The sequence below is a fragment of the Hyaloscypha bicolor genome (assembly GCF_002865645.1).
Source record: "Hyaloscypha bicolor E unplaced genomic scaffold K444scaffold_129, whole genome shotgun sequence".
Lineage (NCBI taxonomy): Eukaryota > Fungi > Ascomycota > Leotiomycetes > Helotiales > Hyaloscyphaceae > Hyaloscypha > Hyaloscypha bicolor.
Window position 1 is genome coordinate 506,627 of NW_020194631.1, and position 27,471 is coordinate 534,097.

General features: G+C 48.8%; 12 protein-coding genes across 12 annotated transcripts; 6 read left to right on the plus strand and 6 right to left on the minus strand.

Moving 5' to 3' along the window:
* The first annotated feature begins 1,930 nt into the window (after window positions 1–1,930).
* K444DRAFT_618016 (uncharacterized protein) lies at window positions 1,931–3,564 on the plus strand. The gene is made up of 3 exons (XM_024881237.1): window positions 1,931–2,222; window positions 2,295–2,492; window positions 2,705–3,564. Exons 1-3 carry the CDS (start codon window positions 2,181–2,183, stop codon window positions 3,134–3,136), a joined length of 672 nt encoding a protein of 223 aa, XP_024731560.1. The 5' UTR covers window positions 1,931–2,180; the 3' UTR covers window positions 3,137–3,564.
* Window positions 3,565–3,627: 63 nt separating this feature from the next.
* On the minus strand, window positions 3,628–5,734 carry K444DRAFT_597667 (PCI-domain-containing protein). Its single transcript, XM_024878494.1, has 3 exons — window positions 5,183–5,734; window positions 4,323–5,131; window positions 3,628–4,274 (listed from the first exon to the last, which is right to left on the minus strand). Exons 1-3 carry the CDS (start codon window positions 5,639–5,641, stop codon window positions 4,076–4,078), a joined length of 1,467 nt encoding a protein of 488 aa, XP_024731561.1. The 5' UTR covers window positions 5,642–5,734; the 3' UTR covers window positions 3,628–4,075.
* A 206-nt stretch (window positions 5,735–5,940) lies between these two features.
* K444DRAFT_539069 (guanine-N(7)-methyltransferase) lies at window positions 5,941–7,437 on the plus strand (the record flags this gene model as incomplete). Its single annotated transcript, XM_024875590.1, has 1 exon — window positions 5,941–7,437. The coding sequence occupies one exon, from the start codon at window positions 5,941–5,943 to the stop codon at window positions 7,435–7,437; it is 1,497 nt and encodes a 498-aa protein (XP_024731562.1).
* A 1,375-nt stretch (window positions 7,438–8,812) lies between these two features.
* Window positions 8,813–10,199, plus strand: K444DRAFT_618019 (putative quinone oxidoreductase). The gene has a single exon (XM_024881238.1). The coding sequence runs from the start codon at window positions 9,107–9,109 to the stop codon at window positions 10,118–10,120; it is 1,014 nt and encodes a 337-aa protein (XP_024731563.1). The 5' UTR covers window positions 8,813–9,106; the 3' UTR covers window positions 10,121–10,199.
* A 73-nt stretch (window positions 10,200–10,272) lies between these two features.
* K444DRAFT_634371 (uncharacterized protein) lies at window positions 10,273–11,336 on the minus strand (the record flags this gene model as incomplete). The annotated part of the gene is made up of 3 exons (XM_024883735.1): window positions 10,273–11,036; window positions 11,090–11,127; window positions 11,164–11,336. 3 exons carry the CDS (start codon window positions 11,334–11,336, stop codon window positions 10,273–10,275), a joined length of 975 nt encoding a protein of 324 aa, XP_024731564.1.
* A 159-nt stretch (window positions 11,337–11,495) lies between these two features.
* On the plus strand, window positions 11,496–12,826 carry K444DRAFT_539496 (RTA1-domain-containing protein; the record flags this gene model as incomplete). The annotated part of the gene is made up of 5 exons (XM_024875635.1): window positions 11,496–11,782; window positions 11,843–11,920; window positions 11,998–12,093; window positions 12,204–12,326; window positions 12,484–12,826. 5 exons carry the CDS (start codon window positions 11,496–11,498, stop codon window positions 12,824–12,826), a joined length of 927 nt encoding a protein of 308 aa, XP_024731565.1.
* A 346-nt stretch (window positions 12,827–13,172) lies between these two features.
* On the minus strand, window positions 13,173–15,187 carry K444DRAFT_618023 (uncharacterized protein). Its single transcript, XM_024881239.1, has 4 exons — window positions 14,362–15,187; window positions 14,058–14,310; window positions 13,715–13,891; window positions 13,173–13,660 (listed from the first exon to the last, which is right to left on the minus strand). Exons 1-4 carry the CDS (start codon window positions 15,054–15,056, stop codon window positions 13,352–13,354), a joined length of 1,434 nt encoding a protein of 477 aa, XP_024731566.1. The 5' UTR covers window positions 15,057–15,187; the 3' UTR covers window positions 13,173–13,351.
* Window positions 15,188–16,396: 1,209 nt separating this feature from the next.
* K444DRAFT_667329 (uncharacterized protein) lies at window positions 16,397–17,763 on the plus strand (the record flags this gene model as incomplete). Its single annotated transcript, XM_024887283.1, has 2 exons — window positions 16,397–16,465; window positions 16,513–17,763. 2 exons carry the CDS (start codon window positions 16,397–16,399, stop codon window positions 17,761–17,763), a joined length of 1,320 nt encoding a protein of 439 aa, XP_024731567.1.
* A 534-nt stretch (window positions 17,764–18,297) lies between these two features.
* Window positions 18,298–21,960, minus strand: K444DRAFT_597683 (uncharacterized protein; the record flags this gene model as incomplete). Its single annotated transcript, XM_024878495.1, has 2 exons — window positions 21,582–21,960; window positions 18,298–21,531 (listed from the first exon to the last, which is right to left on the minus strand). Exons 1-2 carry the CDS (start codon window positions 21,678–21,680, stop codon window positions 18,298–18,300), a joined length of 3,333 nt encoding a protein of 1,110 aa, XP_024731568.1. The 5' UTR covers window positions 21,681–21,960.
* Window positions 21,961–22,183: 223 nt separating this feature from the next.
* K444DRAFT_618025 (uncharacterized protein) lies at window positions 22,184–23,771 on the plus strand. The gene is made up of 3 exons (XM_024881240.1): window positions 22,184–22,589; window positions 22,643–23,621; window positions 23,681–23,771. The coding sequence occupies exons 1-2, from the start codon at window positions 22,553–22,555 to the stop codon at window positions 23,293–23,295; spliced, it is 690 nt and encodes a 229-aa protein (XP_024731569.1). The 5' UTR covers window positions 22,184–22,552; the 3' UTR covers window positions 23,296–23,621; window positions 23,681–23,771.
* K444DRAFT_110398 (uncharacterized protein) lies at window positions 23,385–24,173 on the minus strand. The gene is made up of 2 exons (XM_024870315.1): window positions 23,681–24,173; window positions 23,385–23,621 (listed from the first exon to the last, which is right to left on the minus strand). Exons 1-2 carry the CDS (start codon window positions 23,951–23,953, stop codon window positions 23,475–23,477), a joined length of 420 nt encoding a protein of 139 aa, XP_024731570.1. The 5' UTR covers window positions 23,954–24,173; the 3' UTR covers window positions 23,385–23,474.
* Window positions 24,174–24,995: 822 nt separating this feature from the next.
* K444DRAFT_667332 (uncharacterized protein) lies at window positions 24,996–27,439 on the minus strand. Its single transcript, XM_024887284.1, has 2 exons — window positions 26,586–27,439; window positions 24,996–26,529 (listed from the first exon to the last, which is right to left on the minus strand). The coding sequence occupies exons 1-2, from the start codon at window positions 27,069–27,071 to the stop codon at window positions 25,138–25,140; spliced, it is 1,878 nt and encodes a 625-aa protein (XP_024731571.1). The 5' UTR covers window positions 27,072–27,439; the 3' UTR covers window positions 24,996–25,137.
* Between the last annotated feature and the right edge of the window lie 32 nt (window positions 27,440–27,471).

The following is a 27,471-nucleotide window of genomic DNA, read 5'->3' on the forward strand; positions in this document are numbered from 1 at the left end:
TCGTTACAGCGGGTAGAACCGTTTTCCGCTTCTCGATTTTTGATTTCTGGTTTCTGGGTTTGCTTTTGTTCTCACGTGGGACGGCCTCGGAAACGGGCAGACCGTGGATGCTTATGTCTCAGATGGAGCCGTTACTTATCTTACACGTACTTTCTCCGAGATCTTATCTTCCTCGTATTCTTCTTTTGTTACGTTTTGTTTTACGTTTTTGGTGTGAGGGCAGGGACATTGAGAGGAGTTTCCATGCCATGGCACGCACCTCAGGTTAGTCGTGATGCCGATTACTTTCTTTAACAGCCAGCACATTTAGGTTCCCTTAAAACACAACATCAATTAATGCGCAGTCTATAGGATTACCCTCGATAAAACTATAAAAACTTGACTGTCACTGCTACATAAGTTAATATAAAAGCCATTGATTTTCGGCCCGGATTTCGGTGTATCACGACTAACCGGAGGCGCGTGAATGGCATGATAGGTTATGGTTGCCTATTTTGGACTTGGATCAATCCTTTCTTACGCGTTCTCTCTGACATCTATATCCCGTGTTCTTCGTTTCGTGTTCGTTTTCTTACATTTTTGGTGCGAGGGCAGGGATATGGAGAGAACAAAAGTTTCAACGTTTAACTTCATCGGGGAGGTGCTCGTGTTTGACAGCCTGGGACGCAATTTAAAAGGCGAGGCTGTGTTTTGAATTTTTGTGTGACGGGCCAATTCAATGATTACAGTTACAGTGGCTTTGCATCGAGCGATTTTGATTTGATGCTATATTGTTTTTGGGGAATGACGTGCACACTAAGAGATAGAGTTGAGGCTCAGAGGGGCAGTGGAGAGATGGGTATTGTATATTTTTCCGGGATGCTGAAAAGTATTGGCTTTCCAGAATCCAGCTGAGAGTTCAGGGATCTGTTTCTCGTACAAGAGCGAACTTCGTAAGGCAGGGTGGTCTTTCGGCCGAGTGGCCTTGTACTTTCTTTGGTGCTTTATGAAAAGTTCTTAGTAGAAGCTCATGAGACCTTTCATATGAAATGGTCAAGAGCTTAATGTGATCATAGCCTTCTGTCACAGGTTTATACTCAATTGGAGTCTGTTCACCTCAGCAGTGATCAACGCCTCAGGTGAATTCGTACTTAATGTGTAAGGTGCGCCTTGCCACGTCACAAAGAGTCAGAAGTGAAATTGGGGCGAGACGCTTATCTTTCAAAAAGGATAAGGTAAGGTGACTGCAATGTCGGAGTTGTTGGAGTTATGAACAAAGCTTTAGCGAGTTGACCAATATCAAAAGGGATGTATGCCACGTTGTGATGTTTTTTGACACCTGCCCTAGAGCTACTTCTGAGGAGCAATTTAGCTTTTGTCAAGGCAGTCCTGCATCTAAGGAAATGCATGCGCATCTGTGTAATTCCAAGAATTCTGGACATTTAAGAAGATACGTACAATCCGACGTGCCTTTCGTCACGTGATTCAGGGTGTTAGCATTCTCTTTTCAATTATCCTCGAGTTAGCTACTGGGTATAAGGTAATTGTATCTGTACCTCGCTACTTTACACGCTTGAGTCTCAGAGTATTATTTCATTAAGGACATGTATTGGGGTTGACAAATACAGACATCCACTAAGTGTCAAAATCGAGAGCAGTGTGACAGAAAAGAGATGAGATACACGCCTTGCAAGGTCACCGAAAAAGCCTTGGTACCCACACTTCATATCATAACATTGGGAAAGATAAAATCGTCGATGGGAGCAGGAATACCGAAGGAAGTACCTAAAAGAATCGATGTACCACGTGATCGATCACGCCGAAAACTTGCGCAAGACATGTAAAATATCTAGGGTCCAAAGCACGACCAAAGGCTCCCATGTATCTCTGATTCGTGAAGCACAGTATACCCGCATTTACCCGGACTTGTACAACCAATAATAGCACTTGCGGCGGGTCTCAAATCGTGGGGTTACCTGGCTCGCGATCTCTGTCGTCACGACGGGACTTCCAGATCGAGCCAACAACAGCCCCGAGCCCGATCCTGACATCTAGAAAACTGTGGACTATCGGTGGATAAGATCGAACCCACGATAAGAGCAAATTGGGTTTTGGACTTAGACTTGAGGCCAGCATGGCTTCAGCTACAAGTTCACCATGTCGACCGCACAGCGCCTTCATCGATTCGTGGCTGCCTGACCATGGGATCTGAGTACCAGGAGCAGAGGAGGAGGCTGGAAGAGGTGAGTTGCGCCCCATTCGCTGGTAGGGCTCCGTCACGTGTGCGCTGGGCTGATTCTTAACATCGTGGTCAGCTTCGGCGTGTTGCTGAACTCAGAAATGCGCAGCAGACAGTGTCTGAAAACTCCGTCGTGGGCTCTGGGGGTGCGGGCAGTAGCCAGGAGATGATGATGAGGGGAGGGAGTTCTGGCACAGCGCAACAGCAGAGGCAAGATCCGTTGATCTACCCTGGTCTTTATTCTCCGAGTGGCTTCGATATGATGGGCATCCTGGTGAGTGTTTAGCACATTTCCTTTTCTCTTAGTGACATTCGATTCCCATGCTACGTACTGTACCTGTACTAGATTTTGATACAAGTCAAGCTTGTTCTGCTGCTGAGTTTCTACGGGAAAACTCGGATTGAATTCCTTGACTTTCCCTTCCATCACTACACCTCACCCCCCCTTAAACTTAATGTTAAGAATTAACAAGAATTGTTGCGTAGGTCCGCGTCCGCCAACGTCCAAATCCAACGATCGACATAGGAAACATCGACAGCGGCGTGGCTCTCGTGCTCTGCGACTCCGCAATGCCCGACATGCCAATCGTCTACTGCTCCGAGCCCTTCGAGAACCTGACCGGCTACTCCAGCGCCGAAATACTCGGCCACAACTGCCGATTTCTCCAGCACCCTACAGGCGGCTACTGCCACGACGAGCGGGCTCGGACCGCCAACGAACTTTCGCGGCGGGAGATTAAAGAAAGGTTTGCTCGGGGGGAAGAGGCGAGAGTTAGATTCTGGAACTTTACGAAAGAGGGGAAGATGTTTGTTAATGTTCTGACGACGATTCCGATTACCTGGGAAGAAGGGAGGGGCGAAGAAAAGAGATATATTGTTGGATTTCAGGCAGATGAAGGGAGGATATACTGTGGATAGAGAGAGCTTGCATATCGGATGGCTGGCCGGGCATTGGAAATGGCGTTACGAGAGGACTAGGCAGAATTTTGGACTCATGTTTTTCTTTAGGGGTTTTTATCTTGGATATTTGGAGTTTTGATGGGGGCATACCAATTCTAGTTGGAAATTCCCAAAAGCAAGGAATTAAAAAGATTTCTAGGAAACGAATCCATGCAAGTCTTTCTAGTGGAGTTTTCGTGGAAGGCAGTGCAGGTTGAAAAACTGATGATGTGGAAAGTTGAAGCCATGGGACTCCGAGGACAAAATAGGACTTCCTATTGGTGGCTGGCTCGTCCTGGTCACGGATCTCTTTCTGGAAGCTTAAGTATTGATGCACCTCGGAATCAACACTCGTTAATGCTTGGCTCCTAAGTGCTCCCCCCCCCCAAAAAGAGGAGAATGGGAACCCTGCCAGAGACTCATCCAAAGCTGGGCGGCGTGGGTAAGCGTGACTTGAAACGTATTAATTCAAGCTTGTTTGGAAATGAGACTAGGAACGAGGAGGTTGCGTTTGTGCAGTGGTACCACAGATGCCTGATAGGTGATGGCAGTCTTCCCGCAACATGTCCGAGATTCTGTTGAACGACATCTTCAAATATGCCCGGTTCCGTTTGCAGCTTTATACCTCGTCCTAAAGTCGTTCCTCGCCTAGGAGGGGGTTGTACAAATCGGGCAGGGGTCAACCGGACAGAAAGTGACCGCTGCTGTAAGAAAAAGAAAAGAGAGTACAACGTTGAAGGTAACCCTGCAAGAGACGTCGATAGTTTAGTCTTTAGCCGCTTCCATACTCAATACAGACGTCAAGATTGAAGACTAGATCTTCTCATGCAAAGACGCTGCTCTGCTCTATTCGCCGTGATATTGTACAAATGCATTGCGAGAAGGTATTAGTTCGTGCCCACACCACAACGCCTTCCTCTATGCACGCTCGCTGCCCCTCAACCTTACAGCCTGGCCGTATTTTTGAAGCTTGGTGATAAGTTGATCGCCTTGTCTCACAACGTCATTGTACTGCTTGTTCTTGTCGTCTGGTCTGTTTGTCTCGATGATGCCTTTTCCAGTCACGCGGTCAATGGTACAGGGGATTCTCTCGGCTGCAATGAATTTTGCAAGATCACTTGGAGGGGTTAGCAAAAAAATTCATGTTCTAGTCGAGGTAGCTTACCGATCCAAGAAGTCCACAGAAACTCCAAAGTCATTTGCCATACTCTCGAGGCCGACAACCCGGTAGCTTTGCAGTAATTGTTGGTAAGCACGAAGACGCATCTCCCGGACAAACCATCCACGGTGCTCATAGAGATATCGGTCTTGAGTCAGGAAGTTGACCTCAACGGCTGCCAAGGCACCGAAGAAGGATCGATAGCTTCCAGTGTACAGACTGCCGACAAGTTGTGCTAATGGGGAGAAATTGACTGCTGCCTCGGCTTCGGGTTGGTCACTTCCAAGGTTTGTAAGATTGACGGCTGTCTTAGTAGTCGATGGAGTAGCTGATGAGACATCCTTCATCTCCTCATCGGCTCCAGGACCAGCTGACAGCGCTCCCGAAAGAGCCAAAAGCTTGTCTTCGCCATCCCCTAAGATAGCCTTGATCTCGGGTGCATCGACGACTTTTGACTTGAAGTCCACTCGTTTCAGCGACACAGACCCAGCCAGGACAGAGTAAACAACGAGGGATGAGTATGTGCAGAGTTCGTAGCTCGTGAAGGTCGAAAGACTGTCAAGGAGGAGAGGAGCGGCCAAGGAGTAGGATCGAACCATAAGAAGATACAGGCCCTGGTATGCCTTTAATCGATTTCTTCGGTCCCAGTCTCCTCCACTTTCAACCAGAGTCTTTGCTCGATCGACATGCTTCTTGACCAGTAATTTGTCCCCGTAGAACAGTCCCATTCGAATGATAGCAAGAACCAGGTCAATCTTTGTTCCCAAAACACCTGTCTTCTCAAACACCTCCTCGTATGCGGCAATAGCTCGATCCTAGTAGCACGTCAGTCTGATGTTTCCATCTAAAATTGAATTATGCCATACCTTATCACCAACTCGTGCCCAGAACTCCGCTCTCTTGCCTCTTGCAGCTTGGACTTCTGTTTCTCCAGCCTTCTCTGCTGCCTCTTCTTCCTCCTTCTTGAACCCCTCCAACTCCTCATCATTGTCCTTCTTCAGCTTCTCATATAAAGCTTCATCCCACGGCAAGTCGATCTTGGGTATGGAGTGCTTGCTCGCCACCATGCCAGCCGCACTTGGTTTCCGTCCCAGAGGCGCCGGCGTAGCCTTCGACGAGGTTTCGCCTGTTGCATTGAGGATGCCTTCAACAGGATGTGCTAGGTATCGATAGAGCGGAGCCATCTTATGCTCGGTAATAGCATCTTGAAGGCTCTTTAGGGAGGTTTGCTGAATTGCTTTCGGCGCGGAGGGATTGGTAAGAGTGAAGATGTGCTGGGCAAGAGGGAGGAGAGGATACTTCGCATATTGGGGGTCTGAACCCATCTTGAAGTATGCAGGGAGAGGTCGGAGGTCTCAGGATGTATTGAAGATGAGGGTAGGAAAGTTGGGTGGACGTTTGTGGTTGATGAATCTATTTCATTCACTATTGTTCTGTGAGGACGGGAAGCTCCTTCCCCCAGCTCCTTCCAGGCACTAGCGCGACGCGCAGCCACAAAGCTGATACCTCCTCCATGTGACTTCAGTCCACAACACCTTATTTTCACTGCAACCTACAAACTCAAGAATCGTCCTTGAATTACTTGAGATTGCCGCAAGGGTTCATGCCAGGCAAAAATCCCACCATGGCGGGCACCAACGGCGCAGAAATCTCGCCCATCGACGACCAACCTCAACCTTTCAATGCCACGAAGCTCGAGCCGGCCAAAAAGCGCAGGAGATCTCGCTCACCTTCCTCCTCAACCCCGAAACGCGTCGATTCTCGTTCAGATTCAAGAAGAAGATCGACCTCATCTTCCACATCTTCAAGACGCCAAAGATCATCCTCCCCTCAACCTCGAAAGCAGAAACGTCCAGGCCAGCGAGCCCGAATCACGGATGCAGAGCGGGAGAATATTCGACAGAAGCAAATACAACGTGAGAAAGAGCTAGAAGCCGCTGTTGCTGCTCAAGGCATTCACCATGCAGTTGTACAATCTTACAATGCCGTTCCAGAGAGAGGTCGAGAGTGGCGTAAAACGGGCAGTCGCATCTCGGGGCTTCGAAGCTTCAACAATTGGGTTAAGAGCACGATTATCCAGAAGTTCTCGCCAAATGAGGATTACACTCCTGGTGCTCAAGAACGAGGAGGTATGGTATTCGCTGAGGGACCTTCAGACGACAAGGGTCTACTGGTTTTAGACATTGGGTGTGGAAAGGGTGGAGATCTGGGAAAATGGCAAAAAGCGCCGCAAAACGTAGAATTGTACGTCGGCCTAGATCCCGCAGATGTCTCAATCGACCAGGCCAGAGACCGATACAGAGGGATGTCGAGTCGAGGCGGTCGTGGAGGAAGAGGTGGTCGAGGCGGATATAACAACAGCAGACCTCCTCCTAGGTTGTTTCAAGCAGAATTCTTTGTGCAAGATTGCTTCGGTGACACGATCGAGAGAATTCCGCTAATTAGGGATGTTGGCTTTGATGGATCTGGAGGACCTTCAAGAAATGACGGAAGAGGGTTTGACGTTGTTAGCATGATGTTCTGCATGCACTATGCTTTCGAAACTGAGGCCAAAGCACGACAAATGCTGAAGAATGTTGCAGGATCATTGAAGAAAGGAGGCAGATTTATTGGATGTATCCCGAATTCAGACGTTCTCAGCGAAAATGCCGAAAAGTTTAATGCTCGCATGGTAGCAAAGGTTGAGAAGAAAGAGAAAAACGGAGCTATGGAGAGCAAGGAAGATGATGGCGAGATAGAGGAAGGCGAGGCAGAGGAGACGGCTGAGTGGGGCAACGATATCTATCGAGTTCGGTTTCCTGGAAAGACGCCAACTGACGGTATTTTCCGACCTCCATTTGGTTGGAAGTACAGTTTCTTTCTACACGAAGCTGTTGAGGAAGTCCCCGAATACGTCGTGCCCTGGGAAGCTTTCCGTGCTATTGCAGAAGATTACAATCTCGAAATGCAATATCACAAGACCTTTGACGAAGTCTGGAAGACTGAGAAGGACGACCCAATTCTTGGTCCCCTGGCCGAGCAAATGGGCGTTCGTGAACGTGGAGGTGGCCGTTTCCTTGTGACTGGTGAGGAAATGGAGGCTGCAAGCTTCTATGTTGCATTTTGCTTCTACAAGGTCTAAAGCTACATACCAAAGCGTCTGAAATCGGCGAACGGACGCCGGCGATGTGCATGGACATAAGTTTACAATACTGCGATTAATATAGTCGCCTCATAGAAGGCAGACAAATTAACCAGAGAAAGTACTGCATTCACATCTATTGCGCATTCTATTCTACTCACGGGATTTTCCTTGTATCGTTTATCAAAAGCCAAGTGACCGTGCCTGATATTCAGATAGCTTTTAACACCCTGTTCGAAGTAGAGCAAGGGATGAATTGTTGCGAATTAGCCCAAGATTGCGGAACCATCTGGATTAATGAAATTGACCATTTCTCTGGATGTCATGGTCAGATAATGGACTCTGAGGCAGAACATTTACATGAACTTTACATCAGAGCTCTTGGGCAAAAGACTCCCGAGTTTACATGTGAATCTGAGGTTGAGGTTGTGTTTATGATAGGCACCTCGAGGGCTAGAATCCTGTACTGTACTTTTGTAAGAATCCTCGATAGAACCCCTTCTCCCTGATAGAGTGCGTTTATCTCAGAACTTCCATCCACCTTTGCACATCCAACACGTGTACTCGACTCGGCAGGCTTTTAGGAACCGACGAAAGATGTGTGTTAATCTCTACAACGAATACACCGAGTGCGGACGCACAACGAAGACAGGGCACGATCCGTGTCTGAATATCACCGACTGTGGCCCTAGGAGAGGGCGCACAGAGAGGGTAGAAGAATTGTGCCAGCGCTGCACGGAGAACTTCAAGAAAATGTATAGGATGAACGGGCTGGACTTCAACATCAGAGGAAATGGTTTAGTACTTGGACAGCCAACGTTTGACAATGAGAGGCGGAGACTTGAGAAACATGCTGAGGGGAAGAAGTCCGGAGAGGCTGAGGAGAGTGAGGGACAAGGCGGAGATGAAGTCGCGATATAGGGATGGTCATGCTCTTGACGTGATTCCTTGAGTTCAAGAGCCACAAATAAACTGTGCTCTTCAATACAATGATACCAGAAAACAGAACAGAAGATGTGAAAATCCACAGGGGTTGGGTCATGAAGTCTGCAATCTACATCGATACCAAGCATTCTCGAATTTCTGCCCAAATTGTTTCGAGGGAGTGCTTCATACTCGAACTGGAGAATTTATAAAGTTAAGTTAATCTAAGCCATTGTGGCCGAAGCTTTTCCCACGACTCCCTTTTGAAGAAATTAAATTTGAAGTCATGACACTCAAATCCGCGGAATTACTTCACGATTTGAATTCATGCTGTACATTCACGCAATGCCAAGGCCATTCGTGCTGACAACGCTTTTCGGCTTGCATTTCCGGGCCTTCCCCGCATGCGGATTCCTTTTCCATCCAGTCACACGTACTGCTAAGTGATTGGCCGGGGTCGGAAGAATGGTCTCAGCTATCACTGCTGTCTTGCTCAGGCCTTTCTAAGCAAAGTTCGTATTTCTAGATCTCGGGATGCTACGTACGAAGAGACGCGGTTCGTGAACATTCGGAATGGATTGATGTGCGGGGGGTTAAGACGATGTTCGACGAGAAGGAGGTATGAAACCACTCATAGTTCACCTCCAAGCCAATTCCCGCACAGCCGTAAGAAGTCGCTGTACCTCGATTTCATCGTTGAACACACACTCCACTGGTTACTCATAAAACAACTTCACAATTCAAAATGACGACCCCAAAAGCAATGAAAGCAATCCTCTTCACTGGCTCACCAACAGCGACATACACTTCCCCCGCAACCGTCGCCTCCCTCATCCTCGCCTCACAACCCTTGCCCGTGCCAACCGCAACACAACACCTAATCCGTATCCACGCTACCTCAATCACACCTTACGAGCTCTCCTGGCCCACATCCGCCTTCCCACACCCAGAGCCACGAATCCCGTGCCATGACATCGCAGGCACAATCATCTCTTCCCCGCCAAACTCCCCTTTCAAGCCAGGAGATCGGGTTTTCACTCTCCTGCCTTTTACAGGACAAGGAGGGATGGCGGAGTATGCTGCGGTGGAGGAGGAGTTTATTGCTAAGATTCCGGAAGGGATGGGATGGGTGGAGGCAGCGAGTGTGCCGAGGGCGAGTTTGACGAGTTGGCAGGCGTTGAGTGTCAGAGGAGGTGGGTATGTGAAGCGGGGGATGAGGGTTTTAGTTACTGGCGCGACAGGGGCGGTGGGGAGGATGGGTGTTCAGATTGCGAGGGAGCTGGTTGGAAATGAAGGGAAAGTAATCAGTGTTGGTGGAGTTGGAAGTGGTGGGTTGCAGGATCTGGGTGCGGATGTTGTTGTTAATTATCGGGAGGAGAGGAATTGGGAGGAGGTGGTGAGGAAGGAGGGTATGGTGAATGTGGTGTATGATTGTCTTGGTGGAGAGACACTGGAGAGGTGTTTACCACTTGTGATAGATGGCGGGGTCGTTATTACAATCGGATCACCGCCTCCGGGTGATTGGGAGACTCTGAAAGGATGGGAGGAAGCTAAGCAGAGAGGAGTGAAGGGCGATTTTTTTATTCTCGAGGAGAGTGGAAAGCAATTGAGAGACATTGCTGGCTTGTGGCAGAGTGGCAAAATCAAGACGTCGGTGGGCTTGATTGTTGATGGGTTAACGGAAGAGGATGTTCGAGACGGATGGACGAGGGGGCTTAAGGGAGGTTTGGCTGGGTCAGTTGTTGTCAACGTTGCGTGAACGACATACATATAGTTGGGTAGGAATGAATAGTGTATAATAATGGACTCTTGGCTTACATATCAAAGCAAGCTCTTTTCAAGGCTTAAGCAGCTCTTTATTGCCCTCAAATCATTCTTCCATGATCGCAAACCTCCCAGAGACTTCGAGAGTTATCCAGAGTCATCACCGAATTGTGAAGGCATCGTTCCGCCTCGACCACCTCGGCTGGCATTGCCCGACTTCTTTCCAGCTCCACGTTTTTTGGAGATGTCTCGATGCTCCACTTGAACACGCCATCCTGGCCATGACAGCCTTGCAAGTTCTTCAACCATGGCCACACTTCGATGTCTCCCCATTGCACAATAGACACCGACTCGAAGCATCGTGGTTTGGTCACGTGAACTGACAGTGTCACCATTCATGCTTTCCGAATTCGATCCTTCCTCATCACCCTTTGGGGCTGCATCTTCTTCCTCTGCCTCCACATGCTTCCCAGCGGCGTCTTCACTGGTAGTTCCACCATCCCGTAGCCCCAATTTCAGAAAATATCGCTTCTCCTGCGCTGCAATGATGTCCGTCATCGCCTCTTCGATTTCCTCCTTGATCGCATCTCGTCGAGCGAGAAACTTCGCATCAGTCTGCATCCACTCTTGCAATCGCTTCGAGATCCCATTATGAGTATCCCTTATATGCTTAGGAGGGTTTGGTAAAGACCGGACATCGAATTTCAGCTGAGGCGCTGGCTTCAAAGGAGGCGAGTGTCCAAACGAGATGAGGTACAATGTTGGGAGTTCCGCTTCTGGGAGAGGGTTTTGAGCGTATTCGGGAAGCGCGAGATTGTCATCAAGAGGGGAAGACTTTGAGGCTGGTGATTCCATTTGGAAGGTAATATTCGGAGGAATGGTGGAAATTGGACATTCGACATCAGGGCTGACTGCAGGTTTGTTCAGGGGGTCGCTTATCTGGCGAAGAGCTTCGCCGACCAACCAGCGTCGTTTCTATACGCTGACTTCTCATTGGCCCATCTAGAGACGCATAGCCACAACTCCAATGGTACTTACGCAAAATTGTCCAGGGATCTTTCGATTTTGTTGGTATTGCAGCAATCAAAGCAGCTAGAATAAGAATACGACCTGAATCCCGCAGTTTTGGGTCTGCACAGCTCGATGAAACGCGGCCTTTGTGTCTTGGAAACAACTTTCTTGTTGCTATAAGGAGCGTCCTTTTTCGCCATTGTCTTTGCATTTCCTTCCCTAGTCTCAAGCTCTCCCTTGTCTCCCTGCTTCTCGAAAGATCTCGGGGTTTAATCTTCTCGCTGTCAACTCGTTGCTACAGCTAGCTTCACATTTGACACCCTTACAATCGACGTTCATCGATCAAATACTCCACCACGATGGACACGATCTTCGAGACTGTTCTGCTCCGTCGAGCAGGTCAATTCGAGCATTGTACCCTCGACACTTGCCCAGTATCCGACTCTTTATATGGTTATCTGCCATCAAAGCCTATCAACCTGATCTTCGTCGTGCTCTTCGCCCTCTCCTGCCTCGCACATTTAGTCCAGGGCGTCAAGAACAGATGCTGGACGTTCTTGGTCTGCTTTGGAATAGGAACTGCCACAGAAGCTGTTGGGTACGTTGGTCGTATCATGATGAGGACAAACCCTTGGAGCAAAGGATCGTAAGATACCATGACCCTCCGGAACATCTCTATTCATCCTTGTTAACATTATGTCCCAAGCATTGGAATACAACTTGTTTGTCTCACAATCGCGCCAGCTTTTCTCGCAGGTGGGATATATCTGACTTTGAAACATATGTGAGTACTTGATCGTTCAGCCTGGGATTCCCACCACGTCGAGGGACATCGAGGAGCTGGAACACTGACGTGAATAGCATTATTGTTTACGGAGCGCGGTTCTCCCGCATCGCTCCCAGGTGGTACACCTGGATCTTTGTCTGTTGTGATATTTTGAGCATATTAATTCAATCGTAAGTCCTTCACATACCCCGGATTTCATGTTTCTCTGCTTGCTCTCGTCCCCAAGTTTTCCAATTGTCAAAACCCCTTATAGTCTCTGCTAACGAGCATTCTCTGTCAGTGCCGGAGCCGTCATCGCATCCAGCGGCAGCCACATCAGCCTCGGAAACACCGTTATGATGGTAGGGCTCGTCTCCCAGGTCGTGACTCTCGGCGTGTTCGGCGCTATGGCAGCAGACGGTAAGTCGCAACTTCTCGGGCTAGTAATTTCTCTTGCAGGAGTGTTAAACAGCTCTTGGGACACTCCATCAGCAATGTCCCAAGGCTCCTGGAACATTCACTTCCGGAGCTACCTGAAAGAAGTATGCTGACTCCGAATTCTTGGAAATAGTCTACTTCAGCATACGCAAATTCCGCGGCGAGTTTAGCGAATCAACCATGGCACTACGAAACTCAGGGCGATTCAAGTACTTCCTGATCGCCACCATCATCGCCTACGCCTGCATTTCCATCCGGTGCGTCTACCGAATCGCAGAAATGGCAGGAGGATGGAGAAACAAAGTCATGCAGGACGAGCCCGCGTTTATCATACTGGATGGCGTGATGTGCGTGATTGCCGTCCTGGCTATGAACTTCTTCCACCCAGGGTTCCTATTCAAGCAATCGTATGCGACGCTCAAGGCCGAGCTGATGGAGCCGGATACGGAGATGGTCAACGCAGTCGGGTATGAGAATAGAAAGTGATGATTTTGGAGGGATGTTCGATGTTGTATGGATAAGTTGTCGTGTTGTGGAAGCTTTTAGAAATTGGGAGACGAAAGTGCTTTATAGAGATTCCCTTTCCGCGACTTGCTTGCATTTAGACGGATCACACTTTTAATAATCCATCTTTCCTTTGACCTATCCCAATATGACGACACGAGCAGGAACAATGTTATCGAGCTTGAATAATTTCGAGATAACCTTACTAAGGCATGGAAGGGATAGTGGGCTAGAGGTACGGTGATGGTGATCTGTATTTAACTGAAGATGTAGTGACGAAATCCACCCTTGATTGACATATATAAATTGAGAATTGGGAAGCTCGTTGCCACCTTCATGATAGGATGTAGATATCTATTTGGTAATTTGATAGGTTTCGGAGGAAAAACTAGAGTACGGTTCATTTATCTGTTGTGGAACACGTTACTGTGTAAGAAATATGTCTCTAATAGGATTCCTAGAGCAACTTCTACTATATCATGACAACTACAAAGCTCAATGGCGAGATCAATCGGTGTCCATCGCATCGGGCTCTTCTTCGTCAGGCATCAAAGCTGCAGCTCTTGCGAGACGTATACCATGGCTCCTTTGCCCCTCTCTTTTGATATTCGTGATGGTTCTCCTGCGCTGCTCCTGCTCAGCAACGCTTTCATCATCTTCGTCGTCTATCTGTGTCGGTCTATTACGCTGCGTCCCCCGCGGACGAGCGTCTTCCTCAGAATCGTCATCTTCTGCTGCTTGAGCAGCTGCCTTCTCCATCCGCTGCACTTTGCGTACAATGAGCTGGTCGTCATAAAAGTCTTCCAACCGGAGCATCTGCAAATGTTTATGTTTAGTACAGTCAATTCCATTTGGAACTTCAGGACGTACCTTTTCACATCCGGATTGAGGGCATCTCGCTTGCTTAGTTCCTTGAGGTGGCTGTCCTCGGGGACGCCCTTGGCCGGGTGCAGCAAAGACAGTAGCAGTATCCTTGAAATATTCCAAAAAGTATGATTTCTCAAAAGTGTGGTTGCAAACATTGTTGCTGTAAGGTTCCTTGAACACCTTTTCCAATAATCGAATTAGTATGCTGTTTTGCAGATATTGAAGGGGGATCTTAGGAGCTCAGGAGCCCAGCTCGCAAGTCAAATTGACATGGCGGCTCGGAGGAGCTCCGGGGCTCTGAGCTCTCGAACTGAAGAACAGCAAATGAGTAGGGAAACAGGCCTACCTGCAAAGACAGGGGGCATCTCAAGTTAGTGGACAATCCAACCATCTTGATCTCGTCGTCGTCGTCATCGTCATCGGAATTGTTAGCATTATCAGTGGTGTTATTCCGCCGTCTTCGAGCTCCAGCAGACTCTTTCGGATTGTCCTCTTGAAACCATGTGCTAGCATGCGGAACCGGAGGTTGATTATCGCCAGGGTGCAGGGCGTCATGTACGGTACGCTTGAAGTTCCTGTAGTCATTATGATCTGCATATCTGTCCAAATATTAGCATGACCGTAAGTACTTGTAATAAAATCACGCTCACCTGTCTCTCATGCTCTTAGATGTGTATTTCCTGGTATGCTCTTCCTTTGCCTCTTTCAAAAGCTCTACCGCACTGGGAATATTCTCATCGGCGGCAGGAGCATTCTCATTTTGCGGCTCTTCCTCGTCCTCTTCGGCGTCTGAGCCCCTTCGTCTTCTTCTTGCGGCGGGCTGAGCAACGGGAGCTGCTGCAAGGTTCTCACTAACTTCCTTCATAATCGAATCTTGCATTGCGAGCTCATTGCCATAATCAATCAAATCTCTTAGAGCCTTCTCGGCCTTGGTCGTGAGATCTGAGACCTGCCCCTCTAAACCACTGGTATATACTTCTTCTTCGATATGTCGTTCTGGTTTTTCGTCATCCGGGATGTGGTTGTTTCTCCTCTGCTCCGCATGTCGTTGTACTTGAGTCTTGTGCGCAGCGAGCCTCTCATTGTTGTCGGCTGTTGCAGTAGTAATGGAATCGATGGCGCCCTTGAGATGCTTCTTGTATTTCGAGGAATCATGATTAGTTCGAATATTTTCAATCGATTTTTGGGCATTCGCTGAGAGGGGACAAGCTGGCGGCTCGTATGGAGGAAGTGGTGTAGGCTCGCCTGGTGCTTCAACATCTTGCCTTCGCTGACGGTTTCGGGGAGCAGGCGACGATTCTTCGTGCTGGCGGCCTCGTTGGACAAGTCTTCTGGCGGTAGACATTTTGATGGTAGCGTTCCTTAACTGGCACGGTCGGAAGCTGATGTGGTGATGTTGAAGAAGAAGCTGCGGCGAGTCGACGCGTCGTGAGGAAACCGCGACGAGGCGTGGCTAGCGTGGATGTGGTGGCTGTGGATGTGCATTGTGCATTGTGCATTGTGCATGTACGGAAGTGCCCGCCAACCGAAGTTCGTTTCATTTTCACGAATCTCTTTCTCCCCTTCAAGCGTTATTCAATGATTCATGTATTGCTCCAGCTAAGTAACGGTACAATGGTCTGCTGTTTGAGACCCCAAATTCCATCAACTCTTATGTCCTTTTGGTCCCCAAAGTTTCCTCGCGAGTCGGGTTGCCCGTTTTACGAGGGTGCCAAGGGAACGGGGCTCCAGTTCTTCTGATCTGCGCTGCCGTCAAATTCTGCATTGACTGCCGTCGAAATATGTAATTATGCTGCCTGCTTGGCGTCTCCACCTGGCCTGATACGAGGTAGAAAACGGGCCATGGTCAGTTCCAACTTTCTAAGGCATCAAATATTCCCTCCACACTCCCTATTCCTTCTTGTCCATATCAGTAATAGAAAGGATACACGGAACCTGGAGTTGTATGGAATGATATTTCTATTGCGACCAAAACGTTTCTGGGGTATTCCCAATACGGGGGCTCCTCCCGCCCCCAACCGCCTGGACTAACCCGAATCCTAACCAAAGCGACTTGGAAGCGTTCTGGAAACGTTTGTAGGGGTTTATTAAGCATAAGGACTTCGAGAAGCTGGCCTGTTTAGCCGGTTTAGAAGGTTGTAAAAAAAAAAAACACAAGTGATTTTAAGGTATCCCAGGCCAGCTACGCTCAGAAAACAACCTTTCAAACCCCCCTGCAAGTTGCAACAGGCGAAGTGACGCCAAGCAGGCCAGTTGGGTTACTTCCTACCGCCGTCAAATAGAACTACTGTAGTGACCACCAGCAGCACTGCACTCCCCTTGAGGAGAAAGGCGAGAAGCGAACGGCTTACAGTGAACGGCTTGCAGGTGTATCCGTCATCCGCTGCAGGGGCTTTGATGTTCAGCGGCTGATGTGCAGAAGGCAGTGCAGCCTCCCCTAGCTGCCATATTCGTTCCACCTTCCCCTCATTCTCCCTCTGTTCCACGACCTCAAAACAAAATCCAATTTGTTACTGCCCTCGTGTAGCGTTGTCTCCAGAACAGTCATCTTGAAAGGCTTTATCTCCACCCGATCCTATACGTCTGCAGTTGTACAGCACAGCTATATTGGTCCCTGGACTCATCATCCTCTTCGAGTCCCCTCGGTTGTGGTAACCCCACAATTGTGTAAGCGCATCGAGCACGATGCCATGTCGACGACCTCATCGGAAGTCCAGACTGGGCTGTAAGATGTGCAAGTCCCGCCGAACCAAAGTGAGTTTTACCAAACTGTTACGATTGCAATTGCTGACAGTATGAAGTGTGATGAGGTTCACCCGACCTGTTCAAATTGTAGGAAGCATGGCGTCGTGTGTGACTTTGAGATATCTCGCTGGGCATCGGCCACAAGTTCCACCTTGCCACCTATGAAGACCCCGCCGCTCCAGAAGAGGGCGGGCCTAGAAGATGGTCCTGTCGACCATCAATCGCCATCATCATGGTCAGATTTTGCAGAGTCACAAGCGAAGAGTTCTTCCCCCCAGTTAGATACTACCAGCCAAGTGTCAAGTCCCAGGTCCTCTCAATTGGTGCTTTCAAGGATGGACACTCCCACTGATCGGCTCTTGGAGCTGAGACTATTGCACCATTATGTTACAATGACTACACCCACGTTCCAGAGCCGTCAAATGGGAGACATCCTCGTCTCAACTTCAGGAGGTAACATCTACGCAAACTGGATGGTGAGACTTGCCCTCGAAACACCTAGCGTTATGGACGCCCTCCTCGGGTTCGCTGCCTTCCACCTCCGCCATGTTAACAAAGCCGATGAGCAAGCGGCCTTCGCCTCACTCAAGTTCATGACCCGCGCCATCTCCAAACACGCCGAGAACATCCGCTTCGGAATAACTCCCGAGAATGCAGAGATCTGCTTCGCTACAAGCACGCTCATAGCCTTCCACTCAGCTACCACCTACCGCCTGACACAAGAAGAACAACTCAATCATGCCCCGACTCTTCCCTTGCATTGGTTTAGTCATTGGCAAGGCGTCCGTGTTGTCCTAGCAGAAGGATGGGATTATATCAAGACCGAAGATATCAAGGCTGTACTACTTTCAGAAACCCTCTCCACAAGGACCCTGTTACTCTTATCCAACCTCCCGACCCCGCATACATTCTCCTTCCTGGTTGCGGACCTCGACCGCGAGATGACAGACGAGGAGACCCAATTTGCTTACGACTCAGCGGTTGGATGGCTAGCAAAGGCATACTCCTGTCTCGTGTTGCGAAACGTCTTCAAATTTACTGCTGTGGTGACCAAACGCTTCATCCAGCTTCTAGAACAGAAAGATCCGAGGACTCTCTGTATCTGTGCTTACTTTTTCGTGTTGATGAAGAAGCTGGATACACTTTGGTGGTTGGATGGCGTGGCGGCCCCGGAATTCTGGGACCTGATGTCTTTTATTCCGGAGGAATGGAAACCGTTGATGGAATGGGGTGTGAGGGAGATTGGGAATGGTGCAAATTCGCCGCAGATTGAAACTCTTGGATCGCAGGGGTTGGCTTTTACTTGAAGAATACTCTTCAGGGTGGTGGTATCGACTCTTATTTATGTGGACCAATAATCGCAAAAGGCAATAATTGGTAGCCCATTTGAGAGGGCCAGAGATTGATGGAATATTTCCCCTCTCAGAGACCGAGCTTGAAGTAAACACTGGCTACGGAAGACGGCTGAAGTCGGGGACTTGGGAAAAGTCTCCTATATACATACCACGAGCCACCGGAACACACAATCGTGAAGGTGATTCGCGCGTCAGGGAGAGCGGGGGGTTCAGACGGGTGGTTTGAGCGAGTCACATGGGAGTCGGGCAACCCATACCCACAAAGTACTCGAAATATTTTATTAACATGCTGCCATGAGATGAGGTAGAATATATGTAACTCTTACATTCAAATCTTTGGGCACACTCAACAGGACAATAATTAGAAAGAGAGCGAATTCATTAATGGCTAGCATTCTAACGAACTTGCTTTAAAAATGGATCGAGTCTGAAGACCATGCCACTATGTACGGCGAACAATGCATACAACCAACCCATTCTCAAAATTTAATAAACCTCAAGTACATATCTCAGATCCTCCTTCAACCTCTCGATCTCCTTCCTCGGATCAATCTTCTTACCAGTCCCCTTCGCATCCCTCGCAATCGCCTCCTCCAGCACCTCCGTGACATCGGGAACCGGCCACGTAGGACCGCATAGGTAGAATGCTCCTTCCTCTTTGATGTACGCCTTGATGATATCGGAAATCGTTTGGCGCATGCGGTCTTGGATGTAGATCTTCTGCGGCTGGTCGCGGGAGAAGGCACGACCGAGAAGGGTGATGACTCCGGCGTCTTGGTAGGCTTCCCATTCCTCACCGTACAAATATTCTTCGCGTTGGTGACGAGAACCCATATACAAGAGGATGGAGCCGATTTCCTTGCCCTGAGCCTTTTGCATGGCGCGGTACTGGACGAAAGCACGGAAAGGAGCGAGACCAGTGCCCAGACCGGCCATGATGAGTGGTGCGGTGTCTTTGGCTGGGAGCTTCATGACGGAGGGCTTGACACTGGTAGTTACTTTGGCGCCGATGGGGAGCTTGCTTAAGTATTTGGTTGCTTGTCCGAAGCGGTCACGGCCTTTGGGATCGACCCAGGAAACGACGACGATCATAAGTGCGACGGTGGTAGGGTTGACCATTTGGCTGGATGCAATGGAGTACTCTCTTCTCTTCATCGGGCTGACGATTCGTGCAATTTCGTGGAAGCTTGGGTGAGCAGATTTGAATTCGAGGAGAATGTCAGCGAATGTGATGGTGTCGACTTCCGCTCGACGCTTGAATTCGTTGGCTCCCTCTGGACCACCGAGGGTGAGGAGTTCTTTTTTCTCATTTTCGTCGCTTGCAAACTCAGCCAGAGCTTCGTAGAATCTCTTGGGTGGTTTTCCAAAGATGTCAATGTTTTGCACCAGAGACTGGAAGACCGTTCTAGTGTCAAGAACATTTGGATCTTCTCGAGATGGTACCTCGACGATCTCATCGGGGTTGAGTCCGTAAAATTCCATAAACTCAATAACCTCGTTGACATCATTCTCTGCGTGAATACCGAGAGCTTCGCCAATGTTGTACGTGAGGCCAGAATTACCAAGGTCAAATTCGATGTGGAAGATGTTTCGATCGTAGGTCAAAGGTGTGAGTCGGCGATTCTCCTTGACAGTAACCTCGAAAGTCTTGACAGAAAGGTCAGGCCGAAGACTTGTCTTGGTACCATATGCCTCTTTGAACACAAGACCCTTGGCAGCTGATTCCCAGTTGCGGAGGAGAGATGGCGGCGCAGTCTCTTCCTTCTCGAAACCCGTGAAGCTGCTCGGCGTGATAGTTCGTGGAAGGTCCGGAACTTGTGCTTCAACATCGACTTCAGCCCATGCCTCCGGGATCTCGACTTGGCGAAGAACATTGTCGAAATCAGCTGCAGCATCATTCAGTAGATCAACGTTTGCATTGATAGACGCGAGCTTCTTCATCCCAGACAAGAAGAGTTCAGGTCGAGTAAGTTGGATGAATGCCAGTTCCGTGACAAGAGTTTCAACGGCAGGATCTTTCTCAACAGCAGGTGTTAATGTCGGATCCAGGAGGAACAGCTGAATTCCCTTAAACTTGATCTCGTTTCGCACAGATGCCGGCAACTTCTTTTCTAAATCCTCATCCTTGACTCCCGGAAGCTTCACAATGAGTTTGCCACCGTTCTTAATGCTCTTCAGAATAGCGATCTCTTTAAGAAGCTTTTCTTCGCCAACAAAAGCAATATCCGATTCTTCAATAGGGTAATAAGCCTCGACCGACTTCTTCGAGTTGCGGATGTCTATCCTAACAGTTCCACCTTGGATGAAGTTGTCGTGTGTCTGGCTGATTGTGACATTGCTGGCAGAATCTCCTGACAATAGCTTGCCGATAGCAGATGGAGCAGTGGAGGCTGCAGAATCTTCCACATCCCAGAAAGTAAACTGCTTGATGTGAGAAGTATCGAGAAGTACAAATCGTTCACCATCTTCGGGTACCTTTCCAACTAATTCATGCAAAATCGTCGCCATTGATGTTGGTGTGAATGTTTCGCCACGAGAGTACTTCAAGTCAACAACAGATGGTGGGGTTGCCCACCTATCGGCGAAAACGGTAGCAGCCAGGACATCTTCGAAGAGGCTGGAGTGTGCAGACTTGTCCGCAACCGTAGTCGGGTCAAGGACCTGGCCCAGGACCCCAATGTGTCGGACGGAGGCAGGAAGTGCCTTCAGGAATTCTTCTTCCACAAAAGGTCTATACACCCGGACGTTGACCACCCCGACTTTGTTTCCTTCAACAGAAAGCTTCTCTGCGACCTGGCCTGCGAGCGAACTCTCAACACTGCCGAAGACGACCAAAACTACTTCAGGGCTGTTGTGGCCACGATACTCAAAAAGATTGTAGGCGGTGCCAAGCTCGTTATTAAATGCATTCAACAAGTGAGCAGCTTTGGTTTCAGCGTCCGACCTCTTGCTTAGCTTGGAAAGTTCCTTCAGTACGTTGGTATATGCGGTGTTCAAGCCTCTTTGGTTCAGAACATCGACAACTCGCAGAGTATCACGTCCGACGTTTACACCATCATAAATGTGAATGGTGGGCAAGACAGTGGCGAGGATTGTCGAGAACAGTGACATGTGCTGGACCTCGTATGCAGATGAGCTGGCAACAAGTCCAAGGCCCAACTCCTCTGCCATAGTCAAAGCAGACGCATAATCCGTGACAAGTCCGCGAGATGACCCTGGTGCATAATCGACTGCTGCTACATGAGCAACAAATGGATTTGCGATGGAGTACAGGAGAGAGAGTTGATCCAATGCTGCACGCAAGGTATGCAAGCTGGAGGAAGAGGCCAGAACTGATTGAGGAATATATCTCTTCGCAAGATCATAATCCTTCGAAAACATGTACCCTAGAGCAATTGAACCCGCGCCAGATCGTGTCTGCATAGGAACAACCCGGGTAATATATCCATGGGAATTCGGTGTATTTGAAGCAGACCAATCCTGAACAGCAACATCGAGATCGAAGGACTCAGTGGAGTATGAGAAGATCTTATCGGAGAGGGCGTATGCAACTTGTTGGATCAGAGTTTGGGCAGTAAGGTAGGTAGGTCCGTTGATCGAGGAGTAGTCAATTGGCTGACCAAAGGGCAGACTGGAAGATTTTTGGGCAAATTTCCGAAATGAGGAGGATTCGGCGTCGGAGTTCCAAGTGCTTTTGAGCATTTCGCCACCTGCGGGTTGCTATGATTCCTGGTCAGAAGGGCTGTCAAGCAATTGGAAGGTGAACTTGCCTGCATCTTTGGTTGTCGTTCAAGAATGGAGGTGCTGTCCTCTGCTTTTCGTTTCATGCCTCTGGTAGGCGAAAAGTCTAATTCCATGGGGTCCCCCATTTGAATCAGGAACCAAATCCTGGCCGTTTCGCCAAATGCAACTTTCGGAGAGGAAAAACGGGAGAATAAGTCAACAAAGACTTAAATTGAGTGAACCTTGTAAGGAGAAAGAAAGGAAAGGGGCGGCGCAAAATGGTCAAGTTGTTGTAGAAAAAGAGGCTTAGCTTCAAGTCACTTGCCAGGCAATTGGAGGAAGGGATAAGACCAGACCTCGAATGGGATGCATTACTAATTGATCTTCTAGCTGGGGCAAGTCTAGATCTCAGCTAAATGGCAAAATGGTACAATGGCGGATGTGGTTGAGTGTGTTCTCTTCGGAAAGGCTTCTCTGCAGCTGAGCACGCCATACATCCCCTGTCCATTCATCACCAAAAATCTGTTGGTTAAATAAGCGGCTGCAGGTTATTCGCTCCGATCTCGGTCTTTGTCGGTATGTTTGAGCACGTGACCATGTCTCTTACTGCACTCAGCCCGCTCGACCCGTTCACCCGCTCAGCCTAGCTAAAATCTCGGCCTACAGTACGAAAGGACCTTGGCAGCGACCAGGAAACAAGATCATCCCGAACCCGAGCAAAAGCTTATCTCGTACCATCGTTGTTATAACGGACGTACGAGGCTCTTATCGCTCTTAAGGACCCTCGAGACGATGAATGGAGTAGAACTTTTGCTATCTCCGAAGCAGGGGTTGGAAGCCGGAGTTTGAGGTGTGTCCGGACCTTGAAAGCTCCACTCAGCAAGCAACATCTTGAACGTACAAAATAAAGCACTTAAAGATCTTCTGATCTTCCATTTTCCATTTTCCATTCACTCAAACTAATTGACTTGAACACAATCTTCCAGGTCATCAGGAACAATTGCAATCCACAAGCACCATGACTTCAGTCGCTCTGGTTGGAGCCACAGGCTTAGTGGTAGGTTATTTGCAACCATCGATACGCCCGTCAGCACTCTAATTATCTAACAGGGCTCGCAAATCCTCTCCACGCTCCTCTCTCACGCCTCTATTACCAGCGTCCACTCGCTTTCTCGCCGCCAACCGACCAACACGAGCCCAAAGCTGCAGCCTCTCGAATCAACCGAAACATCGCAATGGTCCACTCAACTCTCCTCCATCACTCCACAGCCCAGCATCTTCTTCAGCGCTCTAGGCACGACCCGAGGCGCCGCGGGCTCCTTTGAAGCCCAGCGCAAGATTGACTATGACCTGAACCTCGCTCTTGCGCAAGCCGCTAAAGCATCCGGCGTCAAAGTCTACGTGCTAATCTCGACTGGAGGCGCGAACCCCAACTCCATGATGGGATACCCGAAGATGAAGGGCGAGTTGGAGGAAGCTGTCAAGGCGCTAGACTTCGAGCATACCATAATTCTGAGACCTGGTCTCTTGGTGGGGGAGAGACAGGAGAGCAGACCAGCTGAGTTTGTGGTTAGGAAGATTGCTGGGTTTGCAGGGGCTCTGTCGAATGGACTTAAGGATTTTTGGGCACAAGATGGCGAAGTGGTTGGAAGGGCTGCTGTCAGTGCAGGATTGGAGGCTTTGGAAGGAAAGGGTCCGAAGGTCTGGCTGGTGGGACAATCAGATATCGTGAGACTCGGAAGGACAGAGTGGGAGGCATGAAACGAGCATATGAGATGTAAGATATGATTGCTGGGTAGCGACGGGAGTTACAGGGACGGTTTCATTTTGCAAGTTAAGCGTGGTACATTCAGCAGACAGTCTTGAAATTCAACAATATTTTCCGAAAACTCCAATAATCCCTTCAACCGTAAATTCTGCCAGACGTAAATCGATCGTTATCATGGCTTGCCTGCCTTCTTCGGACTCCCACCTCCACTCTGGCTCTTCCCCTCCCCCGAATTCTCAGCACCACCATCCGCCTCTCCTCCCCCTTGTTTCGAGACCTCAGGGTTCGCAGGCGAGACATCTAATGGATTTCCAGATCCCTATTCTCCCCATCAGCACATGCTTCGCATTGTTCCCTCGCCCTGAAATATCAACATACCTGACCTTCCCCTGCAACCGTCTCTTCCTTCTTCGGATCCGTGATATCTGGATCGAAAGCTGCTTCCTCCTGTTTCGCGGCACCATCATCTGTCCCGCTTTTCGAGTATTCTGTTGCTTCGGTGTTGATGCTGGTTCTGTCTTGGCTGTCTTTTCGTGGAAATCTGGAGAGTGGGGTTTGAGAGAATGAACGGAGGGCTCGAAATGAGGAAGGAGAAGGACGTGAACGAAGGGATTGGCGTGCTGTCAGGCGGAAGATGGAAGGTGGTGACATGTTCGAGGAGCTCTGGCCAGGTTCTCTTTCCTTGAAAGTGAGTTTCCGCGGAATTGAAAGCTGCTTGGATTAGAAGCAAAAAATCGAGGGAAAGAGGCACATTGATGTGTCCGACTTGCTTTTAAGTATTGAATTATCTCAATGCCTTGCACAAGACATTTTCGTACAAAGCGAAGTTGTTAAATGCATTTCGTCATAGCTAGTTGCCCCGCGAATTGCCGCATGGGCTTTTTGCACAATGCCATCTCCCGTAACGAGTCTGCTGACAAAAGTCTGGGTTTAGCGATATTTTCAGGCCTCGTCAAACCAAAGTCATCAACTTTGTGACGGCTGGCGTAAGGGCATGATCTGCCAAGGACAGGATATCGGAAACAGGCACAAAACGAAGCTAAGCCAGAAATGCTTGGACGGAATAATACTAAAGGTCGAGGCATCCTCCCTACTTTGTTCCATAGCTTAGTATTTTCCAATACATGAGATTCTTTGAACTTTGAGCCTTCGACTATTGCATTGATCCCGCCGTCACAAACTTCACTCCACGATAATTAGATAATTATAAACAATACTATCTTAAAACTCGAGAGCATTAAGTACAAGAAGGAATATTTAGTTTTAAGAACTTAGTCTACAAAATTGCGATATAAATTATACTTTATTGAAATTCTTTTCAGGGCCGTTTCGTCAGTGAAATACGCTAAAACCAGAGACATTTGTTGGCAGGCTCGTAAGCGAGGTGCCCCTGAACAAGCTCGCTTCTCAGGAGCAGCAAGACCGCAACGACGAGTCTGTTAATAGCCTTAATCAGAGCCATCAGTAGTAGTAGAAAGCGAAGAATGCCATATTTTGCATTGTTCCAATTCAAGCTCATCTATTCCTCTGAACCCCGCAGAGATAATTAGCAAGCTTCTTGTGAATCTGGTCGTAGTAGAGCAATCCTCAACTTCCAATTGGAGATATCACTAATGGAATTTACCAAAACTGCGTTCAACTGCTTCTCTCTTCGCGCCAAAATATTGTAACCAATCAACTCAAGTTGGACTCTAAAGGTTTGAACCTGGACGCCGCAGACAAGAAGTCTTGTGGCAGGAGTAGAGTGTGATCATAGCTGAAATGGATAAGATATGATATGCTCTAGAGCAGTGTTTAATGTACAATACAGAATGCCAATATAGCCAACCTCTCTCCTATAAATTTTCGTTGCTTGAACGAAGAATCTCATTCCCATTCTTCCTTGAGATCCTCCCTCTCACGACTGCCAACCTCCCCACGACCCTCTGCTTCAATCTCCAGAACCCAAATCTTTCAAGACAACCGGCTCGAGACTCCAACTCGTCCTCCCAACCTTCACCACAGCCGCAGTCTCCTGCCTCTTGCCCGCACTCCCGCCTACAAGCTGCACAAATCCCCGCTGGTCCCTCACCTCCAGCTTCGAGCTGTGGCGGCGGTGACCTAGGTAATGGTTTTCTCGTAACTATAGGATTCGGTGAACCGCCTTCTCTCGACCTTTCATCCCAAAAATAGCCCGCCCCACCCATCGGTTTGGCTAAGGCCCCCATCAACATCTCAGGGGTTTCGGGAGGCGTAATAAGGCCATATTGCTGCCTTGCAGGGAGATATGTGGTATAGCGAGTGGAGTTTGGGGTGACGTTTGCATAGCCAAATGATTCTTCATTGTTCCGTGGCGGTGTGATTGGTTGTGCTACGAAGTCGTTGGCGTATGGTGCATTGATTGGTGCTGGAGAGGCAAGATCTGGTAGTTCAGAACGTTCAGAGGGCTGCGAAGAAGTACTTGCGGCCTCTTGGTTACCGTCTGACGGTGCGAGTTTGAACAAATGTCCTGAATGTGTACTTGAGTGGTTTGGTACCGATGATTTCCGGGGCGTGATGGGAGTTTCAAACTCAAATTGTTTCTCGCCTCCAGACCCGAACTGGTAGGGTGATCCAAAATTGGTTAGCAAAGCCTCATTTATTGGCTTGACCACTTTCTCTTTCAATGGAATGCGTTCTGGCGCCTCAGGGGTCTCCTTCTCTGGAGTTGTCGATGTTGAAGATGTCGGCATACTGAAGCTGGAATTAGAGAAAGCTGTAAAACTTGTCGTGCCCGAAGATGGAGGAATTTCTCCACGAGTAGCCTTGAACTTTATCGGAGTTTCGAATAAAAATGGAACCTGGCCGGCAGGCCTGGATCCGAATTCGAGAGCAAATTTTGCCATTGAACTTGTTTTGGGGCCGGTTGCGGTGGCTGACCCAGTCTCTTGCTGCTTGGCGATGGCTATCTTATGGTTCTGTGTCGGTGAAGAAGGCCCATCATGGGCTGGGAGAGAAGGCATGTATGGCAGCTCCGGCCTCATCATTTCGCGCACAGATAGCTCATTTTCTTCCTCGGACGAAAAATTGCCAGAGAAGACACCACCGTCCTCCTCTGCCTCATCCCCCTCCTCGTTGTTGTCGGTTAGCGCGAATTGAGTAAAAATGTTTGGTCTAGAAGAGGAGGCTTCTTGGGTCACGAAAGGATCATCGATGTTTGCAACATCGGAGGCGGAAGATAGTGCTGATAACGGTCTAGCGGTACGAACCTGCAGAGACTCTACATCAGTATCTCAAAGATTGCGTTGACATCCAGATAACATACCGTGTCTAGCTGCTCTTCTTCTAATTCGGTTATCACTTCCATCGCAATTGACCTTCTCTCAGCCTCTCTCTGTGCTTCTCTCTGTGCTTCTGTCTGTGCTTCTCTCTGTGCTTCTCTCTGTGCTTCTCTCTGCCTCTGTGCCTGCCTCTCTGCCGCTGCATCCTCTTGCTCCTTCAGTCTTACGTATTCTTCAATGACGTTTTTCCATTTTCTATACATCTTATCGACCTGAGAGTGCTGGGGCCTTGATAGGCTGTTGTGCCATTCATTGCAAAGTAATAGACCAGCAAGCTCTTCTAGATCCTCAATGGCATCACGTAGATCTTCTAATCGATCCATTTGATCAAGAAGCTGAGATGCTGCGGGCCAATCATGACGGTTGATAGGCTTTGTACATCGTCTTTTTTTGCTTTGTGCGTATCCCACGCACGTGCGATCTCCTGGATTGACGCCCAAGATGCGGCGGAGACCCCAGTTGGTCGGCATAGTTGAAAAGATATAACAATAATCGAAAGGATAACGTTGAATAATGATGGATAGCTCTAGAATATGACAAGGCCGAAGAGAGGAAGTGGACAGATCGTTAAGTGTGCGATATATGGATAGCCTCAAATCTATTGATAGGCATGCACATTCAAGGGTGCAACTAATACACACGGAAAGTTTCCCCAGCCTCGCTGTCGATGCATCAAATCCCCAAACCACCTGTGTGTGAGAGAAAAGCTAGGGTGTGGGGGAAGAGGCACAGCCTTGAGAGAGTCTTTTCAAAAAGAGAAAGCCTACACAGGCGTAAGAGAAGGCTGCCTTGTGGCAGCCGACACCAGACACTGCCACTAATTGTTGGTTAAACCTGCAAGAAGATTGGACGGCCGCACACCCATACCAG

Excerpts from the sequence above, each read along its gene's own strand:
- K444DRAFT_618016 (XM_024881237.1), top strand. The coding sequence starts at position 2,181 with ATGGGATCTGAGTACCAGGAGCAGAGGAGGAGGCTGGAAGAG. Across the intron at positions 2,223-2,294 it reads AGAGGAGGAGGCTGGAAGAG|CTTCGGCGTGTTGCTGAACT; the intron begins GTGAGTTGCGCC and ends CATCGTGGTCAG. Across the intron at positions 2,493-2,704 it reads TCGATATGATGGGCATCCTG|GTCCGCGTCCGCCAACGTCC; the intron begins GTGAGTGTTTAG and ends ATTGTTGCGTAG.
- K444DRAFT_597667 (XM_024878494.1), bottom strand. The coding sequence starts at position 5,641 with ATGGGTTCAGACCCCCAATATGCGAAGTATCCTCTCCTCCCTCTTGCC. Across the intron at positions 5,132-5,182 it reads GGGCACGAGTTGGTGATAAG|GATCGAGCTATTGCCGCATA; the intron begins GTATGGCATAAT and ends ACGTGCTACTAG. Across the intron at positions 4,275-4,322 it reads TCTGTGGACTTCTTGGATCG|TGATCTTGCAAAATTCATTG; the intron begins GTAAGCTACCTC and ends AACCCCTCCAAG.
- K444DRAFT_618019 (XM_024881238.1), top strand. The coding sequence starts at position 9,107 with ATGACGACCCCAAAAGCAATGAAAGCAATCCTCTTCACTGGCTCACCA.
- K444DRAFT_618023 (XM_024881239.1), bottom strand. The coding sequence starts at position 15,056 with ATGTCTACCGCCAGAAGACTTGTCCAACGAGGCCGCCAGCACGAAGAA. Across the intron at positions 14,311-14,361 it reads TCTAAGAGCATGAGAGACAG|ATATGCAGATCATAATGACT; the intron begins GTGAGCGTGATT and ends ATATTTGGACAG. Across the intron at positions 13,661-13,714 it reads CTCAATCCGGATGTGAAAAG|ATGCTCCGGTTGGAAGACTT; the intron begins GTACGTCCTGAA and ends AAACATTTGCAG.
- K444DRAFT_618025 (XM_024881240.1), top strand. The coding sequence starts at position 22,553 with ATGACTTCAGTCGCTCTGGTTGGAGCCACAGGCTTAG. Across the intron at positions 22,590-22,642 it reads GGTTGGAGCCACAGGCTTAG|AGGGCTCGCAAATCCTCTCC; the intron begins TGGTAGGTTATT and ends TAATTATCTAAC.
- K444DRAFT_110398 (XM_024870315.1), bottom strand. The coding sequence starts at position 23,953 with ATGTCACCACCTTCCATCTTCCGCCTGACAGCACGCCAATCCCTTCGT. Across the intron at positions 23,622-23,680 it reads CGGTTGCAGGGGAAGGTCAG|GGATCTGGAAATCCATTAGA; the intron begins GTATGTTGATAT and ends TGGGGAGAATAG.
- K444DRAFT_667332 (XM_024887284.1), bottom strand. The coding sequence starts at position 27,071 with ATGCCGACCAACTGGGGTCTCCGCCGCATCTTGGGCGTCAATCCAGGA. Across the intron at positions 26,530-26,585 it reads AAGAAGAGCAGCTAGACACG|GTTCGTACCGCTAGACCGTT; the intron begins GTATGTTATCTG and ends GAGTCTCTGCAG.